Genomic DNA, 23,404 nt, shown 5'->3' on the forward strand with positions numbered 1-23,404 from the left:
GGGAGTAAAATGGGTCCCTGCTGAAGAGATCTGTGCCTAATCAAAACAACCTGGAACAGCACAATAAAACTATTGTTCTGACTGTATTCTTAAGACCCCAGTGCTATGGGAATCCTTGATGGGGGCTCCATTATCACTCAGGAGCTCAATTTAAGCTCAGGCCTTTGCTCCTTTCTGAATTACTTCACTGATACAACCGGCCCCAGCTATATACCATGGTGATGCTGACTCACTGATTTAAATTCCTGGTATGACATTTCATTTACTTCATCACTATGGACTTGTTGGGCAACAAATAGGACCATAGGTTAATTTTGTTACAGTCACAAGAGCTAGTTTGCTCTTTTTGATGAGGTACCATGCATATTGTTGGTGTGGTTTGTAGGCACAAGGGGCTGGATCTTCAAACATAGTCCCTTGCTGCTGCTGAGTCTTGTCTGTGTTCGGTTTAGAAGGGCCCATGGAACATCCATGTTACATTTCCCAAATGTGCCAGCAATTTCTTGTACATTTCACACATAAGAGATTCAAAACAGTACTTACTGTGCCACAGAAAGAGTCAGAGACTGAGGGCACCAGCAACATCAAATGACTTTGAACTGGCAGAACATTAAGAACTAAAACTAAAAATAAACTAAAAAAAATAAAAATCCTAGGTAGACCTACGTTACATAAGAAAACAACAAAACAAATTCCCCTGAATTTCCTGTCTCATGTGGCTGAAAATTCTTTCATGATCCCAAAGTGATTAATTCAGGCCTGCACATTTAGCATTCTAATACCTCTGAGAAAGTGAATACAGTCTGTCAGTCTTCTTGCCTCAGCATCTGTTCATGTTCAGTACTTAGGGGTTCTAAGAATAACATAGCAAGAAGTATTGTTTCTCTGGGTCCCAAAGCTGAGTAGTAGAAGCTAAGTATGAGATTCATGCAAGGCAAATATAACATAATCTACTGGCTCTGCTTTTAAAAATCTCTTGAATATGCCAATGTACAAGAACCTAAACTCTTGTAGGACAGACATAACATACTGTCTCCAGGAAAAATATTTTATTTATGCAATTCTTTCCATATATTTATGAGGTTCTATTTTTAAATTGTTCAGATTCCTGGCCCACACTATATCCAGAAGAGTATTCTGCCCCTTTCTCCTTGAATGGTTACGAGAGTTTATTTTCCATTCTAAATGTATGTGATTTGTACTCACATCTTTTATCTAAAATGGCTTCTATTCCTCTTTGATATTTATACACTGGATTTATTTATAAAGAGTCATCGTATCTCCTCTCTGCCTTCATTTGCCTAGATAAAGCAGAAAATCTCCTTTGTTTGTTTCTAAAGATAGATATTCCACACACACACATTGATCCCAGTTCTCAGAACTGCACCTGTTCCAAATTAACTTTTATCTTTCTTAAGCACAGATGACCAGAACTGTACTTGGTACTCCAAATGAAAATTTGACAGCATTTTATAAAATGACACAAATGTTTTCCTGTGTCTACTAAAATTTTCCAATATTCCCCACAAAAATAAAGGCTATTATTATTTATTTATTTTTAAATAGCATGAATTCTTACCTACTATTCTGGCAAGGTTATTTTTAATGAATCAACATGACATGGAGAATATCTTTATTCTTTTCAGCACAAAAGTCAGAAATATTCAAGCAAATATTATTAACCTAGCATAAATACATCTAAAACCAAACAGCATTATTTTTGATATAATCTGTCAAATCATTTAGATAACAATATGGCAGCAAATAGCTTACTCCTGCTGGAGAAAATAAAATTGAACAACAATGAGAATGAGAAGCAGAAAACATATCACAGAGAAGATATGAAAATTTTACACATTTTAGTTTTTATACATACTGAGTGTGTAGCATTTTAGATTTTAAACATACCAAAAATAAATAAACAAACAAAAGTTATTCAAAACTTTAAGGGAAACTGGATTGCAAATCTAGGTTTCAGCAAATTTTAATTCTGTATAAAAGATTCATAAAATCTTTTCATAAGATTTCATAATCTTAAAAGATTCATAAAAGATTTTTCTGTCACATACTCTTGTACTTTAAGATAGGAGAAAAAAGGACGTCAAATTCCTACTTTTTATTAGACAGGCTCTATGTCTACTAAAGCCACTGTTAGAAAAAAGTTAGGGGGAGGGAGTAGGAAGTGAGGGAGGAGGAGGGAGAGTGGCACTAAGAAAAGGATGCCAGTATTGTTTTAGATGTTTTTTTCCAACAATGAACACCAAACCAATTGACAATGTTGCTCTCTTTTCCAAAAATAGTACATCAGCAGACAGGAGAAATGAGTTGCCAAACCAGAGAAGATCCAAAGCTAAACACAGCAGATTTACCTACTACCACTGGAAATTAAATTGCTTCACCATTCACATAATAACCAAAACAAGACAGGAAATTTTTACTTAGTTTCTACTGGATGTCTACTCAAAAACATCCAAAGTCATTTTAAGTTAAACTGACTTTTAATTAGAGTCTAGGTAAAGACTGGGCCAATTCTTCAGAAAATCGTAAGTACAGAGAAAATCTTTTTTAGTAGGAAATGTAGTAAACTTTCTTTTGTATTAAGTTACTTGAAAAAATGTTGGATATTACATGGATTTCACTTACACCAGCATAACCCAGAAAGAATTCATGAGAAGTCAATGAAATTAGTCCTATGAAAGATCAAGGTAAGATCATTAAGCAGCGGCACTGTGGAGACTGACAATATATCCATATTAATACTCATTGGCTTTGTAATACATGGAAAATTATTGAAAACCTTCAGTCTTGCAGGTTTTAATTATGCATGTAAAATCTGGGATAAACACCTCCCAAATTCCTCCATGATCATACGTTCACCTAGACAGTCAGAGTATCCTCGTTTTTCTGCCTCTTCAGCTTGCACCAGGAGACAAGTACATGTTGCTTTCACTTCTTCCCAAGATAGATATCTCAGTCTGACAGAGAAAAAATAATTTAGTATAAAATATATCCATTTTAAATACAGAAAATAATTTAAAAGACAAACTTCAAACTTCTTAACTAAGGTACTAACAGTAAATTCAGCCTACTGCTGGCAAAGAAAACAGCACCAAGTTCCTCAAGGATTCCCGAAATGGCATTTTACCACCCCTTCCTTTGAATAAACTCTTTAAACTACCAGTTGTTAACATCGTATTCGGCTACATTATTAACATTATTCTTTCTTTTATGCAATTCAAATAAAGGCATAATTTGACATCATCTACCCCATCTATACATTATCCACAGCAGAAATTATTCAAATATTTTCAAAATTATTATTGTCTGAACACCACAAACATAATAAAAACAATTTTCTTACTACTTCTTTGGGAAAGGTTTTGTTAGAAATGAATGAACTGGAAGGGATTATGAAGATAATTAATTATGTGATCAACACAAAACTAACTTCTGTTTTTAAAGCAGAACTAATACGTAAGTCCTTGAAGTCTCCATAATACGTTCCTAAGGGATAGGAATAGTCTCCCCTTTATGTATTTATTTAATTAAGAGGGAAAAAGCTGTGTGAAGGTAATTCCTTTTATACAAACCACCTGTCATTTTAGTCATTATTTCTTAGGTAAATATGATACTGGTTACATGACACATTACTGAAGATAGACCAATGGGTTATGCATTACTATTTCCAACTATTCACCTGTCTTTCTCCAATTTTGGTAATATTTCCAATGCTGATGTTAAAACTGGGTTATTTCCTTCATTACTTCCTATGTCCATGTAGTTTAGCGCAGTCAGCTGTGGATTTTTATCTGGACTTTCTTCATAATTTTTGCAACCAATGCATTTACAAATAGAGGAACACATAATTTTAGCCTGGCAAATACAGAATATTTGTATAAAAATTATATAAAACTTAAATTAAACATACAACTGAAGAACGACTAGACCTATATCACCAGGGACTTATTCTAGATATACTGGTCTATATTCTCAGAGTGAGACTGTCGGTATCAATTTGAGGAAGCAAGTCAGTTCCCTCCAAGGATTCTCTGTGGAGAATAGTGATACTCCCTTGCCCTGTACACAGACAAATCACAGACTGCTCCCCTTCAATTTGTGGATTGAGCATTAAAGCTACCTGGATTGGCAGAAAACATTGCCTGCATTCATGATATTATGAAGAGTCTTCCAAGCCTGTTGGGGCCTGAAGACTACCACCCATTCCTACTCTTTCATGCAGGATCTAATGAGGCTGCAACACAGAGACTCCAAAATATCAAAAGGGACTTTATGTCCCTCAGAAAGATGTTAAAGGGATCAGGAGTACAAGCAATGTTCTCCTCCATCTTCCCATTTGGAGGCTGGGACCAAAGAAGAAGGAGATGAACAGACCAAGTGAACAATTGGCTGCATGGCTGGTGCCGTGCTCAAGGTTTTGGGTTCTACGATCTCAAACATACTTTTAAGAGACAGGGCAATGCTGACACAGGATGGGGTGCACCTGACCAAGCGGGGCAAGAGTGTTCTGGTCAGCAAGCTGGCTGGCCTTTTAACTCATCAACTTCAGCTAGATTCAGTTCTCTGAAGTTAAAGACATGGCAAGAATGAGACTGTGACTCCTATGTTCAAAAAATTTTATGATCAACAATTCAAAGAAAGAACTAGTTACAAAATAAAATCAATGTTAAAGTAATAATCAACAATAGGAAAATTCACCTGACTCACCTCAAAGCACTCACAATAATTCTTGAGACATCCTGAACGCCTGCAATTGCATCCTTTGTTATGGTGAGGTTTAACTTCTCCCAGTTTTGTTTGCCCAATCTTTGGTAGGAAAGCTTCTGGGTTTCTATCGAGACAGACCTGAAACAAAAAATGTTAAATTATGAGACATTCAAAGACATACTTTGAAACACTTGAAGAGTGCCGTGCAATATTTAACTACGAATTTCTTACTTTCTACTCATCCTTGGTGACATGAAGAACATATATAAAAGAGTCTTCTACAGCATGTGAAAGCAGAAATTCAAAGATTCCAGAATATTAAGCTGACTGGGCTATATCACAGAAAGCAACTCAAATTGGTCAAATAATATCCTAAATGACCCATCTGCTATTCACTTGGGGCTGGTTTTGTCTCACTGCTGACCCTACTTTCACCAGAAATAAAAAGTTGCCAGTGAAAAATAGTGCACATATGGTCACGTACATCTCATGAGTATTAATGATATTTATTAATGTTCCAATACAAGAACATTCAATGAAATCAGCATTGGATATTCCATTGGAAATGTAGTTTTTTTCACATCCTAAGACCTCACAAATGCCATGGACTACTAAAAGGCTGATTAAAGGGATTCTATACACTTTATGTCCAATATTTATGGATGACACAGAAGCTAGTATGCTTTCCTCAGGCACAGACAAGATCTCTTATTCTCTACCAGGATGCCATCTGCAACAGTGAAAGACAGTCATCAACAGACGTCAACAACCCCATCAGTACAACTACTGAAGAGCATTTGATTTGAAAACCAGTTGTTGCACATTGATCCCAAAAACTGATGTAGCTTCCACTGGTCGAATTCAGCAAAGTAATAAATCTAATTAGATCAAATTCTTCTACAATCCAGAGATTATCTGAATGATACAAAAGAGCTCTGGAGAGTTGCATGCAAGAATAACAAAGCCATTAATATATCCTAATTTTAAAGTATCAGCAGTAGAATAAGACCTTTCATTTTCACTCTAAACTTTACAAAACATAACAGACATATATACGTCTAAGATTAAATTATTGCCCAGATTTTGAAGTTTGAAACACAAACAAAAATCAGCCCCCATAGTACTCTATCTTTCATGAATAAATCAACCAGAAAGACTGGTACAGACAATTGCAGAAGATCTGTCAATGAGAATAATAATTTGGATAATGATAAATTCCTTTAAATTCCTCTAATTCCTTTAAATTCCTCTAATTTGGGGACACAATAAATTTTCCTTTAAGTGAAAACATTTCTGAAATTAAACTTGGGGTTCCATACTTCCTTCCAAGAATGAAAATTATCATTCAGTTATCATACCACCAGTTTTAATCCAAAGTATCAGAAGTTCTATAAAAGGAAATTAAATATGTATATATAGGTATTTATTTATGTAAGAAAAATATAGAGACACCACAGTGCTATTTAATATAAAAATAACATTTCAAGGAATTTTACTGGAGAAAAAACAATACTTCTGTATTTTTCATACGTATTTTTCACAAAGATGATACTGGTCTGTATTTTTTTTTTTACCTTAATGGCTTTAAATCGTTCAGTTTCATGAAGCGGATTGTTGTAACAATTATTGCAGTTGCAATTGCAGCAAAAATCACCATTGGCAAAGCAATCACAATATCTGTGATTAACATATAAGGCAAAATAAGAAATGAAAAGATTAACTGCTTTTAAATGTTATTCTATTTCAAGACAGAATTTATAGTTTCTACTCATGAAAAATGTCCCCTTCCTCAGTCATATAATCATACCCAAAACCATACAAAATCCTTCTCTCTTTCATTCAATTTTATGTTTTGTAAAACAAGCCCACTCCACAAATGAATCAAATTGTAATCATTATGTACACGGCTCCATGCATCTTATTTATGTAAATAATGTTTATGCATGTAAACATAATAATACTGTGCGCATAATATTTATGCATATATTATTATGCACGGCAGCCAGATAGATGCTTCACTACACAGCAATTACATTCCATAAATTATTTTCTGGATACACATTGATCATTACCTTCTAGCTTCTTATTGTATTTTCCGTATTTTTTATTATATTCAGTCATCCAAAACTCTGCACTACATTCTGAGCTTGTGTGAACATTAGTTTACATAAACTGTTGATCTTTTTAACTCAGGATCAGAGGAGTAACTTTTGACACCTATGGACTGTTCAGTGGAATACATTTATTGTATGTTTGTCCTTTCATATATACACTGCTACTAGCATTTATGAAATGTTGATAAACTATTACTTACAATTTAAGACACTGAGATTTTGTGCAGTTACATGGTTTCTTAGACTTTGTAAACCCTGAACGACAAGGTAGGCTACACAGGTTGAAAAAGGAAAAAAAATTAGAAAAAAAAAATACAAATACAGCTACTATGAAATTTAGTCTATACATTTAAAACAATAAAAACCTGTTTTGTTTTGTTTTGTTTTTTCTTTTTTCCCTCAGCACTATTGGAGCTACCTAACAAATGTAGAGTCACAGAGCAGGTGACAAAAAGAGAAGACTAAATAACCTGTAATCTCCTGCTACCCACCAGCTGTCTCTACCTGGGGCAAATCAGCCCCCAGTCACAGAATCCAGTGATAGTTGAGCAACTGCAAAGCATTCTCACCTCTCACCTTGGGGTTGCATCTGCCTTGTATTTAACAACGATCTCCAATTAAATATTATTAAAAGAATTCCACTAGTGTTAGAAATATGGGCAAAGCACATTACTTACATTTGGAAACATATTCACTAATTCAGAAAATTAAATGTTTTTCAGACACATGGACACCACAATTGCATTGATCCTAAGAAACCCTGGAAGCATGCTAGACAGCCTTGACCACCACCAACAGGCTTCATGACCACTGAGATACACACAGAAAGCATTTGTACAGAACTGCATTTGTATTACAAGAGAGAAGCAGCCATGTAACACAAAGATGTCTAGGAGTCATTTCCAGTATAAAATGCAGAAGTCATCATGGACTAAATGTTTCACTCATCTTACCCAGCTGAAGGCACTTTCACTTGCACGTTTGATTCTGGCTGGAATGTGGCAGTGCTAGCTGCCGATTGTAAGGATCCATGTTCAAACTGTTTAAGATAAAATTCATATAACTAGTTTATGTTAAGTTTTTAAAAAGACTTTCATGAGTTAGAAGAGATAAAGTAACACTGAGAAAATGCTCCAAGGATGCTTTGTTTGCCATGAATAGTGATAAAACTCATAGAAGTTTAAAACCATTAAAATTGCATGCATGTCCTCTGTGAAACTGCTCGGTATGTCAGGATCCCCATTTCCCCTGGCGTGAAGTACCAAGAACAGCTTTCAGTGCTGCAGTATTAGCGTACTGTTTTCAACATACTGATAATTCTATGTTCAGTTGCTTTTATTTCCAGTAGTCAACTGAAACTGGCTAGTGACTTGATAATTTACATTATGTTCATCTACCATATGACATCTAATTGGTTGAAGACTAAGCAAATTTTTAAAAAAGAATTAGATCACAGGCCAACAAAACAGACTGCAGATCTGTTGTCTCTTCAGATATGCGATTAATAACAGCCTGGTTATGGAGAGAGAAGGGAAGAACAAATAGGATTATGCTGTTAATACACGTAAAATGAGGGGCTGAGCATGTGAGTAACTGTAAATCATGGTTATTTTAATTGGTGATTAATCTAGCTGACCATAAGGAAGAGGAAAATTAATATATTTAAAGCAAGAGAAGAAATTTAGGGAACAACAGACTGAAGATAAAATTAAAGAGAAAAGAATAGCTGTCCAGCCTATATCACTATGCCAGAATGTTTAGGCACAAATTTGCTGATATACTACTTCTAGTGCTGAAAAACTCTATAGTTGATTGTTTCCTCTAGCCCTTGGGTTTTCAGTTCCCTCCTTTATGACAATGATTGCTATTCACAACCCATCTGCTGTGCTCGTACTGACATCACATATTCATTTCACATAAATCAGAAGTTAACAGGTAAAAATTTGCAGTGATTTTTGCTAACAGCTCTGTTGGAAGTAACACACTAGAAATCAAACTTCTGCAAAGATTTCTGGTCTTCTGTTCAGTTTTCATTTTTAAAAATAAATTGAAATACTTTTCTACCACTTACTCCATCAGCAAAAAAGAAACATGAAAGAATTATGAATTAATCAGACATAATGACTACTAAATCCTAATCATGAGGAGAATGTAAAGAATTTTACTGGAAGAAAACAGTCCCCTTCTTCTGTAAAAGCCAATATGCCTTCCTACTCCCTCCCCCCAAAAGAGTTGCATAACAGTTCTGAGAAATAATATAATCTATTTAAATTCAAAATTCAAGTTCTGAAAACTGGAAAACATTTATTTTTCTCAGGGAAAACTATTTTTAATTTTGGTATTATTTCCAGAAAATTCTGAAACTGGGATAAGAGGCAACGGGCACAAACTGAAACACAGGGAAGTTCCATCTGAACACGAGAAAACACTTCTTTACTGTGAAGACAACAGAACACTGGAACAGATTGCCCAGAGAGGCTGTCGGGTCTCCTTCTCTGGAGATATTCAAAACCTGCCTGGATGCCATCCTGCACAACGTGCTGTGGGTCACCCTGCTTGGCATGAGGGCTGGAGTGGATGATCTCCAGAAGTTTCCAACCTCAACCATTCTGCTATTCCATGATTCTGTGATACCTTTATTGTCCTGGTTTCAGTTAGGACAGAGTTAATTTTCTTCCTAGTAGCTGGTAGGGTGCTATGTTTTGGCTTAGGGTGAGAAGAGTGCTGATAATATGCTGATGTTTTAATTGTTGCAGAGCAGTGCTTACACCAGGCCAAGGACATTTCAGCTTCTCACTCTGTCCTGCCAACAGGCAGGCTGGGGGTGCAGCAGGAGCTGGGAGGGGACAGACCCAGAGCAGCTGACCACAACTGGCCAAAGGGGTATTCCATACCATCTGACGTCATGCTGAACAATATATAGGGGTGGCTAGCCATGGGGGGGGGAGTGGACTGCTTGGGGTTAGGCTGGGCATTGGTCAGCGGGTGGTGAACAATTGCATTGTGCATCACTTGTTTCATATACATTATTAGTAGTAGTACTATTATCATCATTATTGTTATTATTATTGTTGTTATTATTATTTTTCTCTCTTATTAAACTGTCTTTATCTCAACTGACAGGCTTCACTTTCCTGTTTCTCTCCCCCATCCCAGAGAGGGAGAGGGGAGGGTGAGAAAACCGCTGTGTGGTGTTTAGCTGCCGGCCAGGTTAAACCACAACAGAAATTGTATTGGATGCAAAACTAATCTGTCCAGACTAACTAAACTGTCTTTAGAAAATTCATGGTTGTTATTCCTGACATAGACATAATAACCCTTATTAAGGAAAGTAAAAAGAATGTATGCTGCTACTTGATAAATGCAAAGAATAAAGCTTCTTTACCTCTTGCTCATTAAGATCCAGTTTACCTGAAACAGGCAAATACTGCCCCAGTACAGCTGTTACAGGGTTGCCCACATCTGAAAAGAAGATATTTACCTGAAGACTGCAGAACTACTACGTGTATACAGTTTATTTTTTGCATTTTTTTTTTTAAATTAAGCATACCTGCAAATAGGTAGCTTGAACTTCTTATACTGACAAAGAAATTACTTCCCTGACACTGTCTGTCTTCTTTCTTCACCTCCTGTTACAATCTACTTTAGAAACCAAACTTACTCTACAATTGTGTCAATGAATGAATGAATGAATTGTGGCCTAGAAGTTCTCTCTCCAGGAATGTTTTTTTTTTCATTGCAAAGAAAAAGAATAAAAAGCTGATCACACACACACACAAAACAAAAGCAAAACCACCACCACCAAAAACTTAAAGAAGAAAAAATCGCCAATTTGTAAGCTAGGAATTTGAGCACAGGTTGTTTTTACTCTATGACACCAAGAACATTAAAAAACAAATGGCATAATGGCATAGAGTTATAATATTTTGATAAGATAAAAATGTCTGAAACGTGTTTATGTATGGTGCTTAATATTAAAAGGCTTTCTTTTCACACTGACATTAACATACAGCACTGTAATGAAGTTAATAAAATAATACATAATTATTAACAATTTAAATAAATAAAATGACAGTGATAAATAATGAAATATGCCATGTTTATCTTTCTGAGGAAGCTATATTTCAGTAAAGAAATATTCTCTCAAGTGTTGTATTGCTTCTAAGATGAAAATGTATTACTCCACCAAACATCAGAATAGCTAAACCATTAATTTTAGGGCCTCAGAAAGCACCTTCCTTAAAAATGGATGGTAATTCAAGTTCACCAAATGATGCAAAAATCAGTGGGACATTTTAAATCCCAAGGCTAAAGTATACCTGCGAGCCCTCGAAGCTGCTCTTGTTTTATACAGAAACAGTGACACTTGGTGGCAAGCTATGGTAAATGCAAATGTATGCAAATATTTATGCTTGCATTGTATTCTACATATTCATTTCATCTTTCTTATTACATTGAAGTGCCTAGCATTTTTCAGTTATAAAATAATGTAATAACTTGTGATAGCTATGCTAACTGTGGCTCATCTCCCACTGTCGCTGCGTAAGAATATAAACACATGCAGTTGCACATTAACCATGATGTGCTTGCTATCTGACATGTTAGAGATAATTTTAACTTTCATTTTACCAGATTGAAGATAATTATGTTGGTCTTGATACTGGGGCAATAGATAAACTGGTTTTAGTTCCTGTGTGGCAGAGTTGTTTATGCAGAGTATTTGAGTACCTCCTTCCAACTGACAGATTACCTGGAATAAATAACTAATGATTAGCTTTCGTCTAAGAAACTTTAATTCTTAACATGAAGATATAAAGGTTTTCATAAGGGCAATGCGTTTCATAACGCTGCATAATCACAGACTGGAGTCTTTCAGACAAACTCATTATTATGCATTAAGTTGTTTGCTTTTTGACCCTTTCACTTTGTTTGGTTCTGGAAGCAGTTCTTGAGGTACCGTACTGTATCTCCTCAATCTAGTTGAGATGGACTCCTGGTTCTCTAAATTGTTGCATGGGGAGTGTTTTGCATGTTATGCATTTTTGTTGTTGTTGTGCGTGTGTGTGTTTTTTTTTGTTTTGTTTTGTTTTGTTTTGTTTTGTTTTACTCTAGTTTTCTACTATGCTGGTCTAAGATTCAGTTCCCTAACCATAAAACACCACATTCTGTTTCAAGGTTTCATTTCACTTATTTAGAAGTGATTCCTTTGTGAGGTAGTTTTCATATTATCATATTTGCTTCTAGCAAGTATAGATAAGTAGAAAATAATATGTTATATACAAAATAGCACTGTACTTGATAAAATTTAGACTGTGAGTCTGAGGAAGTCTTATTAGTCTTGACAAAGGGCTTATTATGTAGGATTTTTTGATGCATGTGTGGTATAAATAAGTTAAGAATTTTCTTTAGCATACAATTCTGCTATCAGTTACAGAATATAATCACCACAGGGTTGGTATCATTTCTGTGTAAACATCTGGGTTCCTCCACTACACCATGCAATGCTAATAACTTGCAGCCAGATTCGCCAACATTTGAACTCTGAAAAATTGTTCTGTAATTGTTCGGTAATTCTCAATAACATTTCTAATTGCCTCTCTTACCTCAGCCTGAAACATCAAGTATTACATCTTAGTAGCCATGCTTTAAAATCTACTTTGAATTCCAAACAAATACAATAAATTAAAAAAAATAAATGCATACTTACTATTTCATCATAGGCAGAAGCATTAGTCTGAGGTAAGCCACAAATACCGCTGGAAGATTCTAGTATATAAAATAAAGAATATTTTGTTTACTAAGAGATCAGTGTTTTTATACCAAGAGATCATTTATAGTGTTAATAAAGGCAGATTTTCATGTCACTATGGCATTACAGTCTTATGAAAGAATATTTAATATTCTCTTGTGACAGACTTGGGAAAAACAGACTTCAGTATGGGTTTGTTTGATGTCTCTAAAAGGTTTATTGTGCCCATCTGGTAAAATTCATTTAGCAATGACATTACGTTAGCAAGGCAGATGAATATGTCAGCTTCCATTGTAAAGACTGTATATTGCTAACATACAAAGGATGGCTGCGGGACTAAATGCATTATAAGGGACATTATATGCCAGAAAGAACAACTTGAGAACACTTGCTTTGCTAGATAGCATCTACATGATAGTAGGCTGTCTGTTTAACACTGACTGACATACAAGGCTTGGTACACAAAAAGGAAACTCAATCATTCTTTTGAGGGATACAAAAAACAACACGGGCCACAAAGTATCACCCTGCAAATACAGAATATTTGTTAAATAAGTCTCCTCAATACCATTAGAGAGAGCAGACTACATTCCACATCAAAAAAGAAGGCAACTTTCTTCAGTGCTCTTGGTCCACTCAGACTTGAGGAAAAACTATCCTTTCAGACCAAATCTAGCAGTCGGTTTAACCCTGAGCATGGTTGTGAACAGGCAGAATACACCAACTCAAGAGCTTACTATCATCAGCAGTATCAGTGCAAACCACAGTTTTAACACCTCTTGTCAGACTTCAAAGTGAAATAAAAACATTGTTTGACAAAATCCAAAGGGAAATTTTTTTGCAAGAAGGAATATTTTCTTCACACTCTCCTGAATGAATGGAGAAGGGGTATAGGAGCAAGGAAAAAAAAATCAAAAGTAAGACAACTACATGGTTGAAGCAACATGAACATACACAAAGAAATGGTGATCCATTTCAAACCTTGTTTCCTTCCAAGCCTTCTTAGCTCTACTAATGTTTTCAGAAATGGCTCAATGGCTCATAATGCAATTTTCCAAATCTAGAAAGTATGTTATTTAGCTATTTAAATGCTTTTCTAAGGTTATTGAAAAAAAAAAAAATTCCACTCAGCCACTTGAGGCACTTACCATTTAAGCAATCTGGCAAGTTTTTTGACTGCATAGGGCTGGTTTGGATTCCCTTATATTGGTCATAACAAATACAGTTATTCTCACCTGCAACTGGAGGTATTAATGGTCTAAACACCTGAAGAACAGAATGTTTAATATGTTTAATTTATAACTTTTATATATTAAATGTCTCATTTTTAAAAAGCCAAACAAATAAACAAAAATGATTTATAGTGGCCTTCAAAATTATAAATTATTTACATTTTCAAGATATAATTAAGCACATAAATGCTGCAAACAGCATTACCAGATACCACTGAAATGTGAACATTATTTCTCCATTTTCTGTTCAACATGTAGTAATGGTTCAGATCTAATATACCTGTAACTATAATAGCATCATACCTAACATCTACTTTTGTATTTTCAATAATAAAGCAAATTAAGAGAAAATGGAAAAGATAAAAAACAACTATTTCTTAGTCTCAAATTAGGATTGAGATTGTTTGAATTGGACAATTTGCTCTCAGTCTTTATGTTCCCTACTTCCTCCACATAATATAGACAGCAGTTTGGAACGGTAAGTAAGCAGCACAGACACAGCCAATCAGCTTTTTTATTTTACTAAAAGTATGCGTAACCCAATTATAATTTTGTTCTAATACCTTCAAGAAACAGGACTGATTAAGGAAACACAGATTTAGTGTGGTAAACTCTGAGGGTAATAGGAAGGCAGCTGGTCCGAAAGATTTTTTCTAAATCTTATTTTTAGACCCTTTGTATAGAAGACCCAAGGCTAACAAATGTTTGTTACCTGCAGCTTGATTTTGAATAAAGGAACCATTGTGCCTTACTGATACCTCTATTTTCTGGAGAAATTTGAATCTTATCAAAAGGTCAAAAGACTTAAGATGATTATTTTGATTATTAAAGAACTACTGATAATATTGAGCATGAGCGTAGAGAAACTCCCAAGCCAGAGATCCTTTTAAACCATAACGCGAAATCAGAAAGAAACCTAAAACATGTAAGGTAAATAAGGTAAATATCATGGTAGACTTTTAGCATCTCAAGATGAAATGCCACTGTGAAATGCAAAGGGCTGGGTAATGTAAGCAATAGGTTCTGTGATGAGAGGTTTCCTGCACAGGTAGCCTCACAGCTGCCACATGACTTCAGCCTAGCACCTTGCTGGGATTTCAAAATAGTTTCTCAGACTAAGCTTTGGTGCTCCTCTAATAGCAGCCCACAGAGCAAAAACAAATTGAGGGGATTTCTGCAGAAGATACTGTACAACCATAAAGAAATATAGAAGCACACAAAAGTATTCTAAATATGATTAGTCTGCATAAAGCACATGGATTTGGTCCTGTGAGTATCACAGAAAGTTTAATGATAGATAATACTTTATAGATAGTAACTGAAGCAACAGAGGTATTACCTTCAAAATACACAGAAAAACTTTGCCAAATGTAGAAAGTACACCACATACAAAACTACTTTCTCTACAGAGATTTAACAATATAGGCCACAATTTACTGTTGCAAATTAATTAATTGTTAGCTCATTTGGACCATACTTTTTAAGATGTCTACTGACTCACCTGTAGAATTAGAAATTAATACAATATTTGTAATTTGTACAACTACCTAATACTTGCTAATACCAATGGTAGTATATAAAACAACAGTCAGAACTACATGTTCACTTCATGTTATTTATGGTAATACAAAACATAAATTTATTGCTGTATTTACTACGAATTTTGTTATAGTATAAAATTTATGATGTAACTTTAGACATAATGTGGATCTCATGTAAGTTTTAATGTGGTAGTTCCCCACATTTCAAGCACAAATAAGCACATACAAAATTCCTATTTCACTTAATCTTACTGGTACAGTTCTGACATTTTGATCGACTGTTTCTTCTGCTGAGAAAACGCTTGAATTTGGAACACTGCAATTTTTATGCTGTGTCATGACAGAAGAAAGAAAATGGACACCATCTGAAGGCAGATAAGGTGAACATGTATGTTCATCTTCTTCTGGAAGATTTAATTCCTTGTAATTTCCAAGATCTTCATTGCCACAGCTGTTGTTTCCATGTGGATATATTTCAACTTTTGCTATTGCATTCTGATTTTCAGCGGTAGGAGAATACTTAAAGTGATCCAACAGAGTCTCTCCCGCATTTACAGTGCATAAATGATTGCCTTGACTAGATGACAATCCTTCTTCAAATTGATTATTTATTACTGCAGTTTCCAGATTAAAATTTTCAGAAATAAAAGGATTATTTTGACTAAATATTTCAGTTACAAGTCCACCATCTATAACTGATCTTATATCGAGCAATATCTGATTCTCCATAGTCATAGACAGACCATCAGCTCCTTCTCATTTATTTGAAGATAATTACATTTTCTATTTCAGTATTCTTCTGAACAGCTTTTATATCTAGAAGTGAATGAAATAGACTAAGTACACACAATACTAAAGATTGATTCAATTAACATGAAACTGAAAAATATAACACTGCAAGTGGTCGTTAGGGTCCTGAATCTGCTTTTTAGAAAACACAGGCCACCACTCCAACGCAAACAGCTGCTTGTTACCATAAGAACGTGCCCTTGTAACTTTTAAATATGTTAACAGCATTCAGGCTTAAATCAGAATCTTTTTTTTTTTTTTTTTAATAGCAATCGAATCTGTCCTAGCACAGAGCCTGGACAGAGGTGTTGCTTGCAGAGCAATAATTATCCTGCTTCAGGTTCACAGCCCTAAGCAGCCCAGTGAGACCAAATGCTCTCCGTGCCACTACTGCCAGAGGCAGACCAGGCTCCTCCCTGCCCTTTAAGTACCACAGTGCCAACGTTAAGCTGCCATCGCTCCTATTTCTGGATTCAGACCACACCAACGCGGGGAGGCTCAAGCGTTAGGACACGCCAGACAGGGACGGCTGCGGTCTCTCAGCCCCACACGCACCCATCACGACCCCCTCGGGGACACCCCCGGGGCAGGACTCGCCCCTCACTCCACCTGCAGGGCCGTGGGAGCCCCCTGCCCCTTCCCCAGGGACTTCACCTCCCCGGGGGCCGCCGCCGCCCCCTCAGAGAGCAGGGCACACACGGCCTCCCCCGGCCGTTACCGGAGGCCGCGCACGCGCCATAACGCCCCGCCCGGGGGCAACGGCCGCTGGCTCTCCACACAGGGAAACCTCCCTCCCCTCACAGGGCGCCCAAGGCAGCTTGAAATGAAAAACAAACCAAAACTATTGAGTATTTCCAGGCAGATGCCGAAAGAGTAAATCTTAGTTCACTACTGTTAGGGCAGCTGGTACCAAAACACAGCAGGCACATTACAATTTCCCACTGTGTCCTGAGAAAAGCAGTAGTTACTCTCCCGCTGTACAAATTATGACCCAGCAACTGCATTTCCTTCCACTATACACTGCATAAACATTAGAGATTGCTCTTCTTTACCTTTTAAAAAGAAATAAGTTGTTAAATATGGGGGAACAGCAAAGGCTGTCACTTTAATTGGTGGCAGTTCTATTTAAATTTCAACTCTTGTTTCAGAGTTCATCCTTCAATGTGGAGCCGGAGGCTCTCAGATGGGAGTTGCTCTACCTCCCCTCTTGGAAATTATCTCACATTACAATAAGTCAGAGTCCCAAAGCCCTGGTACTAGATAAGCTATTGTTTGTTATAGCCAAAAGGTATAATTTGTTATGCAGAAGACTGCTACTGATCAGTGGTGAGACCACACTTGGAATACTGGGTCTAGTTCTGGGCTGCCCCATACAAGAGCTACAATTGAGCTACTGGAGAGTGCCTGAAGAACAGCCACAAGTGATGGAGGGAGTGGAGCGTCCCTCCTAGAGGGGAGACTGAGAGCTGGGCCTGTTCAGTATGGAGATAGCTTGGAGGATTTTACCAGCGTCTATAAATACCTGAGGGATGGTGCAGAGGTCAGAACCAGGCTCTTTTTCAGTGGTGCCCAATGCAAGGACAAGAAGCAATGGGCCCGAACTGGAACACGAGGGGTTCTCTCTAAACATCAGGAAGTCCTTCTGTACTGTGCATAGAGTCCTGGCACAGGCTGCTCAGAGGCTGTGTGGGGTCTCCACTTTGGAGATCTTCAAAACCTACCTGGACATGGTCCTCAGCAACCTGCTCTGGGTGATCCTGCTTGAGTAGGGTTGGGACCAGATGGGCCTAGAGGCCCTATCCCACCTCAACTATCCTGTGATTGTGTGATTCTGTGAAATAGCTGGCTTCCAACTTCTGCTCCTAAAGCCCTTTCTACAACTCACTACTATACTGGATTACTATTAACTGTAAAGCAAAAACCAGTGCTGTTTATTGGCTTGCAGGCAGTTTCACAGAAACTTTCCAGCAGCTATTTGTACCTCATTAAAAAAAATCTGGACTAAAAACTTATGTTGTTTCTTTCTACTGACCCTGAAAAATTGTTCATTACCCAGCAAAATATCTACAGAACTTCTAAAACATCCCTGTAACTACTAAAATACGCTGAGTAGTCTCCTACTACCATTCCTAACTGGATTTAACAGCAATTATTTCACAAGCCCAGAAATGGGAGCAAGGGAGCCAGCAAAAAAAGATAAAAAAGACACAAAAACATTTTACTAAGTAGTGGTAATTGTGAAACTTTATTTTTTGAAGTCACAGAAGAGGGTAGAACATTGACACAGTGTTGAATGTAAATAACCAACCACAATAGAGTAAGTGAACAAGATAAAAAAACAGCTTAATACATTTTATACAAGAAAGCAATTGGTACAAAGGGTGAATTAGAATCATGATTTTCAAGGTCAGGCACACACCTCTTTTGTCCTTCAGAAGATCAACCCTTAAAAGAATATTCAGTTTGAGTGGTGTTAATTCTGGACAATGGTAGCCTCTAAATGCACCAAAGCTCTCCTACTCTGTTGCATTAAATAGCTGAATCAAGAAATTCTGAAAATGCATATTCGAGGTATTCAATCAATTCCACACTGCTATTTAATAAACAGGTTAATTTATCATCATTCAACCTGACTTTTACTACCTAGTCAATCCTAACCTGAACTCTTATCACTCATCAAGAAGTGATTCAAGGGATTCAAGGTTTAGTTATGGATGAATCATTTTTCCAAAACATTTTACTTCAACAATAAAGTACATTGTACTATAAAGTTCATTCAACTCTAAGTAATTTCAATTACATTCCTATGGCTTTTGAGCAAAGAAGCAAGTAAGTTTTACTGTATGTACACATATCAAACATCAAGATTTAAATTAATTATTTATTAATAGCCTACATTCACTGTGGATTGCTAAGATTTACATCCAAAAAGCATATTTTATTTACACGCTGTTGATGTTTTTAAGGAATGAAATAAAATCCTATCTGTTTAGGAATTATGATCTATCCCAAATTAAAAAAAAAAAAGATACATTTAACACCACTTTTAAACATTTACAATTACAAAAACAACTTTGTGCCAATTATGCTTACTCTAAGAATGTAAAATTGCATTGATAACTGCACTAACTATAATTAGACTTAAAACATTTAACACCTGAGAGTCAAATCTAAACTTTTTTTTTTTTTTTGGAAAACCTACAAGCTAATATGCCCTATGTTAATTTAAGTATGGATTGGTCAGTGGTCAATACAAAAACAGTGCATTATTTCTGCAGCTCCAAAGGAATATATCGCTAATAATGTTGTTGCAGTAGTCTGATAAATGCCAGGCCTGTCAGCTGCAGTAAGGCTTATTTCAAAGTCTCCTTTCCCACACACTGTACCCAATCGAATAATGAGTCTTTGGCCAATTTCTATGGGCCAATTGGCAAATTGGCCAATTTCCTTTATGTAAGCATATATTTGCTTAAGTATGCATACTGGATCTTTGTTAAGGTTTCCTACCTCAAACATACACACAGAAGTGTTTTAATATCTAGAACATTGCAAAAAAAAAAAAAAAAAAACCAACGAAAAACAGGAAAAGGCATATAAAGTTAGAAATACTGGCCAGAAAACATCCAAAAATCTAATGAGAAGTTTTGTATCATTCCCCAGAGTGCTTTCAAAATTAGCACAGCTCTGGAGCAGCACTTACTGTATTACTAAACATCGTGTACTTTACATTCCCAGAAAAATAAATTTGTTGCCCTACCAGGTACACTGCATTGCATGATCTAAAAAGTAATGACACCAATAAAGCCCGCGGAAGTGAAGCATCACATACCAAGTTACTTCGGTTTTGTAGTAACCATTTTACTTCTGCACTTGGAAATATTATGCCCCCTTTTCAGTGAAATTGTCCACCCTACTCCCCTACCCTAATTTCTTGTTGTATCCTCCAGAAACTGCTTGATCAAGGGCATCTCCCAGGAAGGATTTCATAAGGCTAGGATTTCCCCATTCTAGAGTTGATTTCTACTGCCTTCACAGCTTTTCTCACGTAGATAGCTGGCCATACATAGTATTGGTCCTTCCAGGCTGAAAGAAGGAAGACTGCAATTGCTCAACCTCTACAGGCAGCCCTGATTCCCAGACAATCCAACAGGCTTGCATTTAAATAATTTTTACAATTCCCTGGGATTCAAACTTACCTCAGCTGAGCACCGACACTATTCAGCAAAATAAGCTGATGAGTATCTGTAGCTCTGAAACAATTACTCCTACATTTCATAGAGAATGATCTTTGCTATTTAATATGAAATTATTTCATTAGAGCTTTGAACCTAGCTGCACCATACACAAAGATATTCAAGTCTACTTATGTCATACCCACCTAGTTATAATTTCAGAACTAGATATGCATTACTACTTCCCCTCACCCATCACTAAAATAATGTAAAACTGACTCCCAGCATAAGATTTTTTTCCCGGGTTTAGATTTTTTTTTTTTTTTTAAAGGCACTGGCATGAACAAGCACACAGGTCCATTTATATGGAAACAAAAATCAACAATGTGGCAAACGTGCTTGTAAGTAGTAAGAAAAATGTGATACCTTCTAATTTACATAGTATTTTACTACTCAATGTAGCACATACTTTCCAAAAAAAAAAAAAAAGAAAAAAATCCACTACACTAGTTGAGTGTGATGCACTGGTTTATATTACACTAGTGAGGTGTGATTCACTGTGTGTGCGTATATATATAAATATATTTATTTTTTTTAACATTTTTAAGAAATTAGTTTTAAGGAAGTCAATGAAGGTAAATAGCCACAAGTTTTGTCATTCATTGACATAAAGCAGCAGATACTTTGAAGAACATTCTACTATCAATATATACCAAATCAAATCTTTCGTAGGACTTGAGTTTAAGACTTGATATGTTTTATCCCTTCCATTCAGGGAGGGAAGTAGACTCAATTATAAGAAAGGGAAAAAAAAAAAAAAAAGAACAGGGGTATACAGATTAAGGGAAAACTGCAGGAGTTAGAATACACATACCTTCATGCAATAATGCTATACTTCATCCCTAGAAACATACAAGATTTCAAAAGACACCCTTTGTGGAAATAAATTCTTCCAAAATATTGGAAAAAAAAATCATGAAACATTCAAGCCACTGCTAAGGTTTTCATAGATGATCAATAAGATTGTGACTCAGCTTCTTCACCAGCTATTGTTTGACAAGCCTTGCTTTCATTCACTGTTCAGAAGAGTCCCCATTCCAACAACAGGAGGTTGCTTTGCACCAATACGGCAAATCACTTTGTACAGTTTTTACTGTGGTTAAATAAACCCATGATGTCAACCATTGCTTTTTGGATGTTCTTTCCAAAGCGATGAGAATCCTTAAAAACAAACAAACAAGAACTATGAGCACAGTCAGGCAACGGTTGTCTTTTAAGCAAAAGAAGGAATTTTAACATTAAATTTTCAAACTTTGGGATATAAACCACAGAAATTCTAATGCTATATAAATTAATCCAGGTATATGCTGTTACTAACTGATGAGTTCTTCATTATGTATTTGTTTCCATAAAGAGAAGGGAGAATCTCCTTTTCAAAACATGTGCTTATAACTATGTATTACGACTTCAAAAAAAAGACGACTATTTTATACATGAAGATTTTGTAAAAGCTGATTTTTTAGAAGACAGAAGAATGTTCAGAAAGTGTATGACAACTTAGTAGTTGTGAAAAAGCATAAAAACATTTTTCAGTTGAGTTTCTACCAGAATCCTGAAACTATTACTATTGAAGAATTACATGAAGTATTGAAAATGAAAATTACATTTACTTAAGTGCAAACAAAGTCTTCATGCTGTCAGATGAATGGTACAAGGAAGAAACTAAAATTACAAATATAAATCATTAGCTACATTATAAAACCTACTGCAGAGACAGCTTAGTATCAAGGCCAAGCACATGAAGTGCTGCCTTCCCTGTATGGACTTTTGCCTTGACTGATAAGTAAAATTACAGGGAAATCTAATGTATAAACTAAAAGTTGAAATTGTTTTTCAAGTGCCTATGTAAGAACAAAGTCGTATTTTCTAATATTTAATGATTAACTGAAGGCATCGAGATCTCTCGGACAAGTTAAGGTCAAAAGAGGAAAACTAGTTCAGCTATGTGATCCTGCCAAAACTGAGCGTGTCATAAGACAAAGAGGAAGGATGAATCAAAGCTCACTCAATAAACGCTTCTGAATCAGCAGGATAGTGAACAGATGCGACATTCTAATAGTTGGGTGTTACTCTGATAAATTATGATAATTATGTTTCCCAAGCACAGGTTACAATTTATGGGTCAACTTCCTTTCAGAACTACTTAGACCAAGCAAATTCAAAGAATAAAGAGCACACATTTCATTATCTTTACAACTACAGTCAGAGGCAAATCAAACTGAAAATATAAAACAAAAACCAGGAGATTCCTATCTTACTGTTTATGGGACAGGTATGAGTCATTTCACATAAATTCAAGGAACTATACCTGCATAAAGATGGCCTTCCTTATGCCTGAAAGCATAAGTGAAGTAGCATATGGTTTCCATGATTCATAAAGCTATTAAGTTTATAGAAGTTGAGAAAAAAATTAACATACAGCATACGTCATCCACAACACCAGGTGTAACAGGCGTCAAAACCCACAGTGTAACAACATTGTAAGTCCTACTCATTGTCTAAAAAATTTAGTAGAACAGTTTTACAAGCAGATATTCATCAAATTTATTAAAATAAAGGAAAGAATTGTCCCTTACTGTCTCAGAACAGGAGATTTTGCTGGAGACATGGAAATGGATAGAGTTTTCATCCAAGATAATGTAAGAAACACCATAACCATCATCAGCCACCTAAAGAAAGACAAAAACAAGTGCTATTTTTTTCCTTCATTTTCTACACGATCTTGTACATAATTACACAACTCTCACTGTGCAGTTTTTAACATCCCTTGCAGTTTTTCCTGAAGCAAAAAATAAGCTTTCTGTAAGCTTCCATCTTGACAAACCAACCAAAATAGACTAACTATCCTAATTTCTAGGAGCAGTCCTGTAGTCCCTCTGACTGTTCGTTTAATACAAATGCTTTTGGAAACAGATAAATCTAGTCTATCACTTGGTAAAATCTACTTAACAGACAGTGCTGACACATATTATCAACTATCACATTCAAATCCTGGTAAAAAATACTACAGCAAAGTCAGCAG

At 35.9% G+C, this 23,404-nt stretch overlaps 2 protein-coding genes across 6 annotated transcripts in view; both read right to left on the reverse strand.

The window, feature by feature from the left end:
* Positions 1-2,818: 2,818 nt before the first annotated feature.
* On the reverse strand, positions 2,819-14,562 carry TESMIN (testis expressed metallothionein like protein; the record flags this gene model as incomplete). Its single annotated transcript, XM_082761366.1, has 9 exons — positions 2,819-2,975; positions 3,698-3,873; positions 4,726-4,863; positions 6,300-6,402; positions 7,040-7,111; positions 7,793-7,878; positions 10,225-10,301; positions 13,737-13,854; positions 14,533-14,562. The coding sequence occupies 9 exons, from the start codon at positions 14,560-14,562 to the stop codon at positions 2,819-2,821; spliced, it is 957 nt and encodes a 318-aa protein (XP_082617492.1).
* Positions 14,563-18,378: 3,816 nt separating this feature from the next.
* Positions 18,379-23,404, reverse strand: part of CPT1A (carnitine palmitoyltransferase 1A) — a 39,028-nt gene continuing 34,002 nt past the window's right edge. For all 5 annotated transcript variants that reach the window (XM_082762105.1, XM_082762107.1, XM_082762106.1 and 2 more), the window contains 2 exons: positions 22,959-23,051; positions 18,379-21,543 (listed from right to left, as the gene is read on the reverse strand). In XM_082762105.1, the coding sequence (XP_082618231.1) occupies positions 21,457-21,543; positions 22,959-23,051 (180 nt within the window). In that variant the 3' untranslated portion in view covers positions 18,379-21,456. The remainder of the gene's footprint in view (positions 21,544-22,958; positions 23,052-23,404) is intronic.

The sequence above is a fragment of the Aythya marila genome, assembly GCF_965140915.1.
Source record: "Aythya marila genome assembly, chromosome: 5".
Lineage (NCBI taxonomy): Eukaryota > Metazoa > Chordata > Aves > Anseriformes > Anatidae > Aythya > Aythya marila.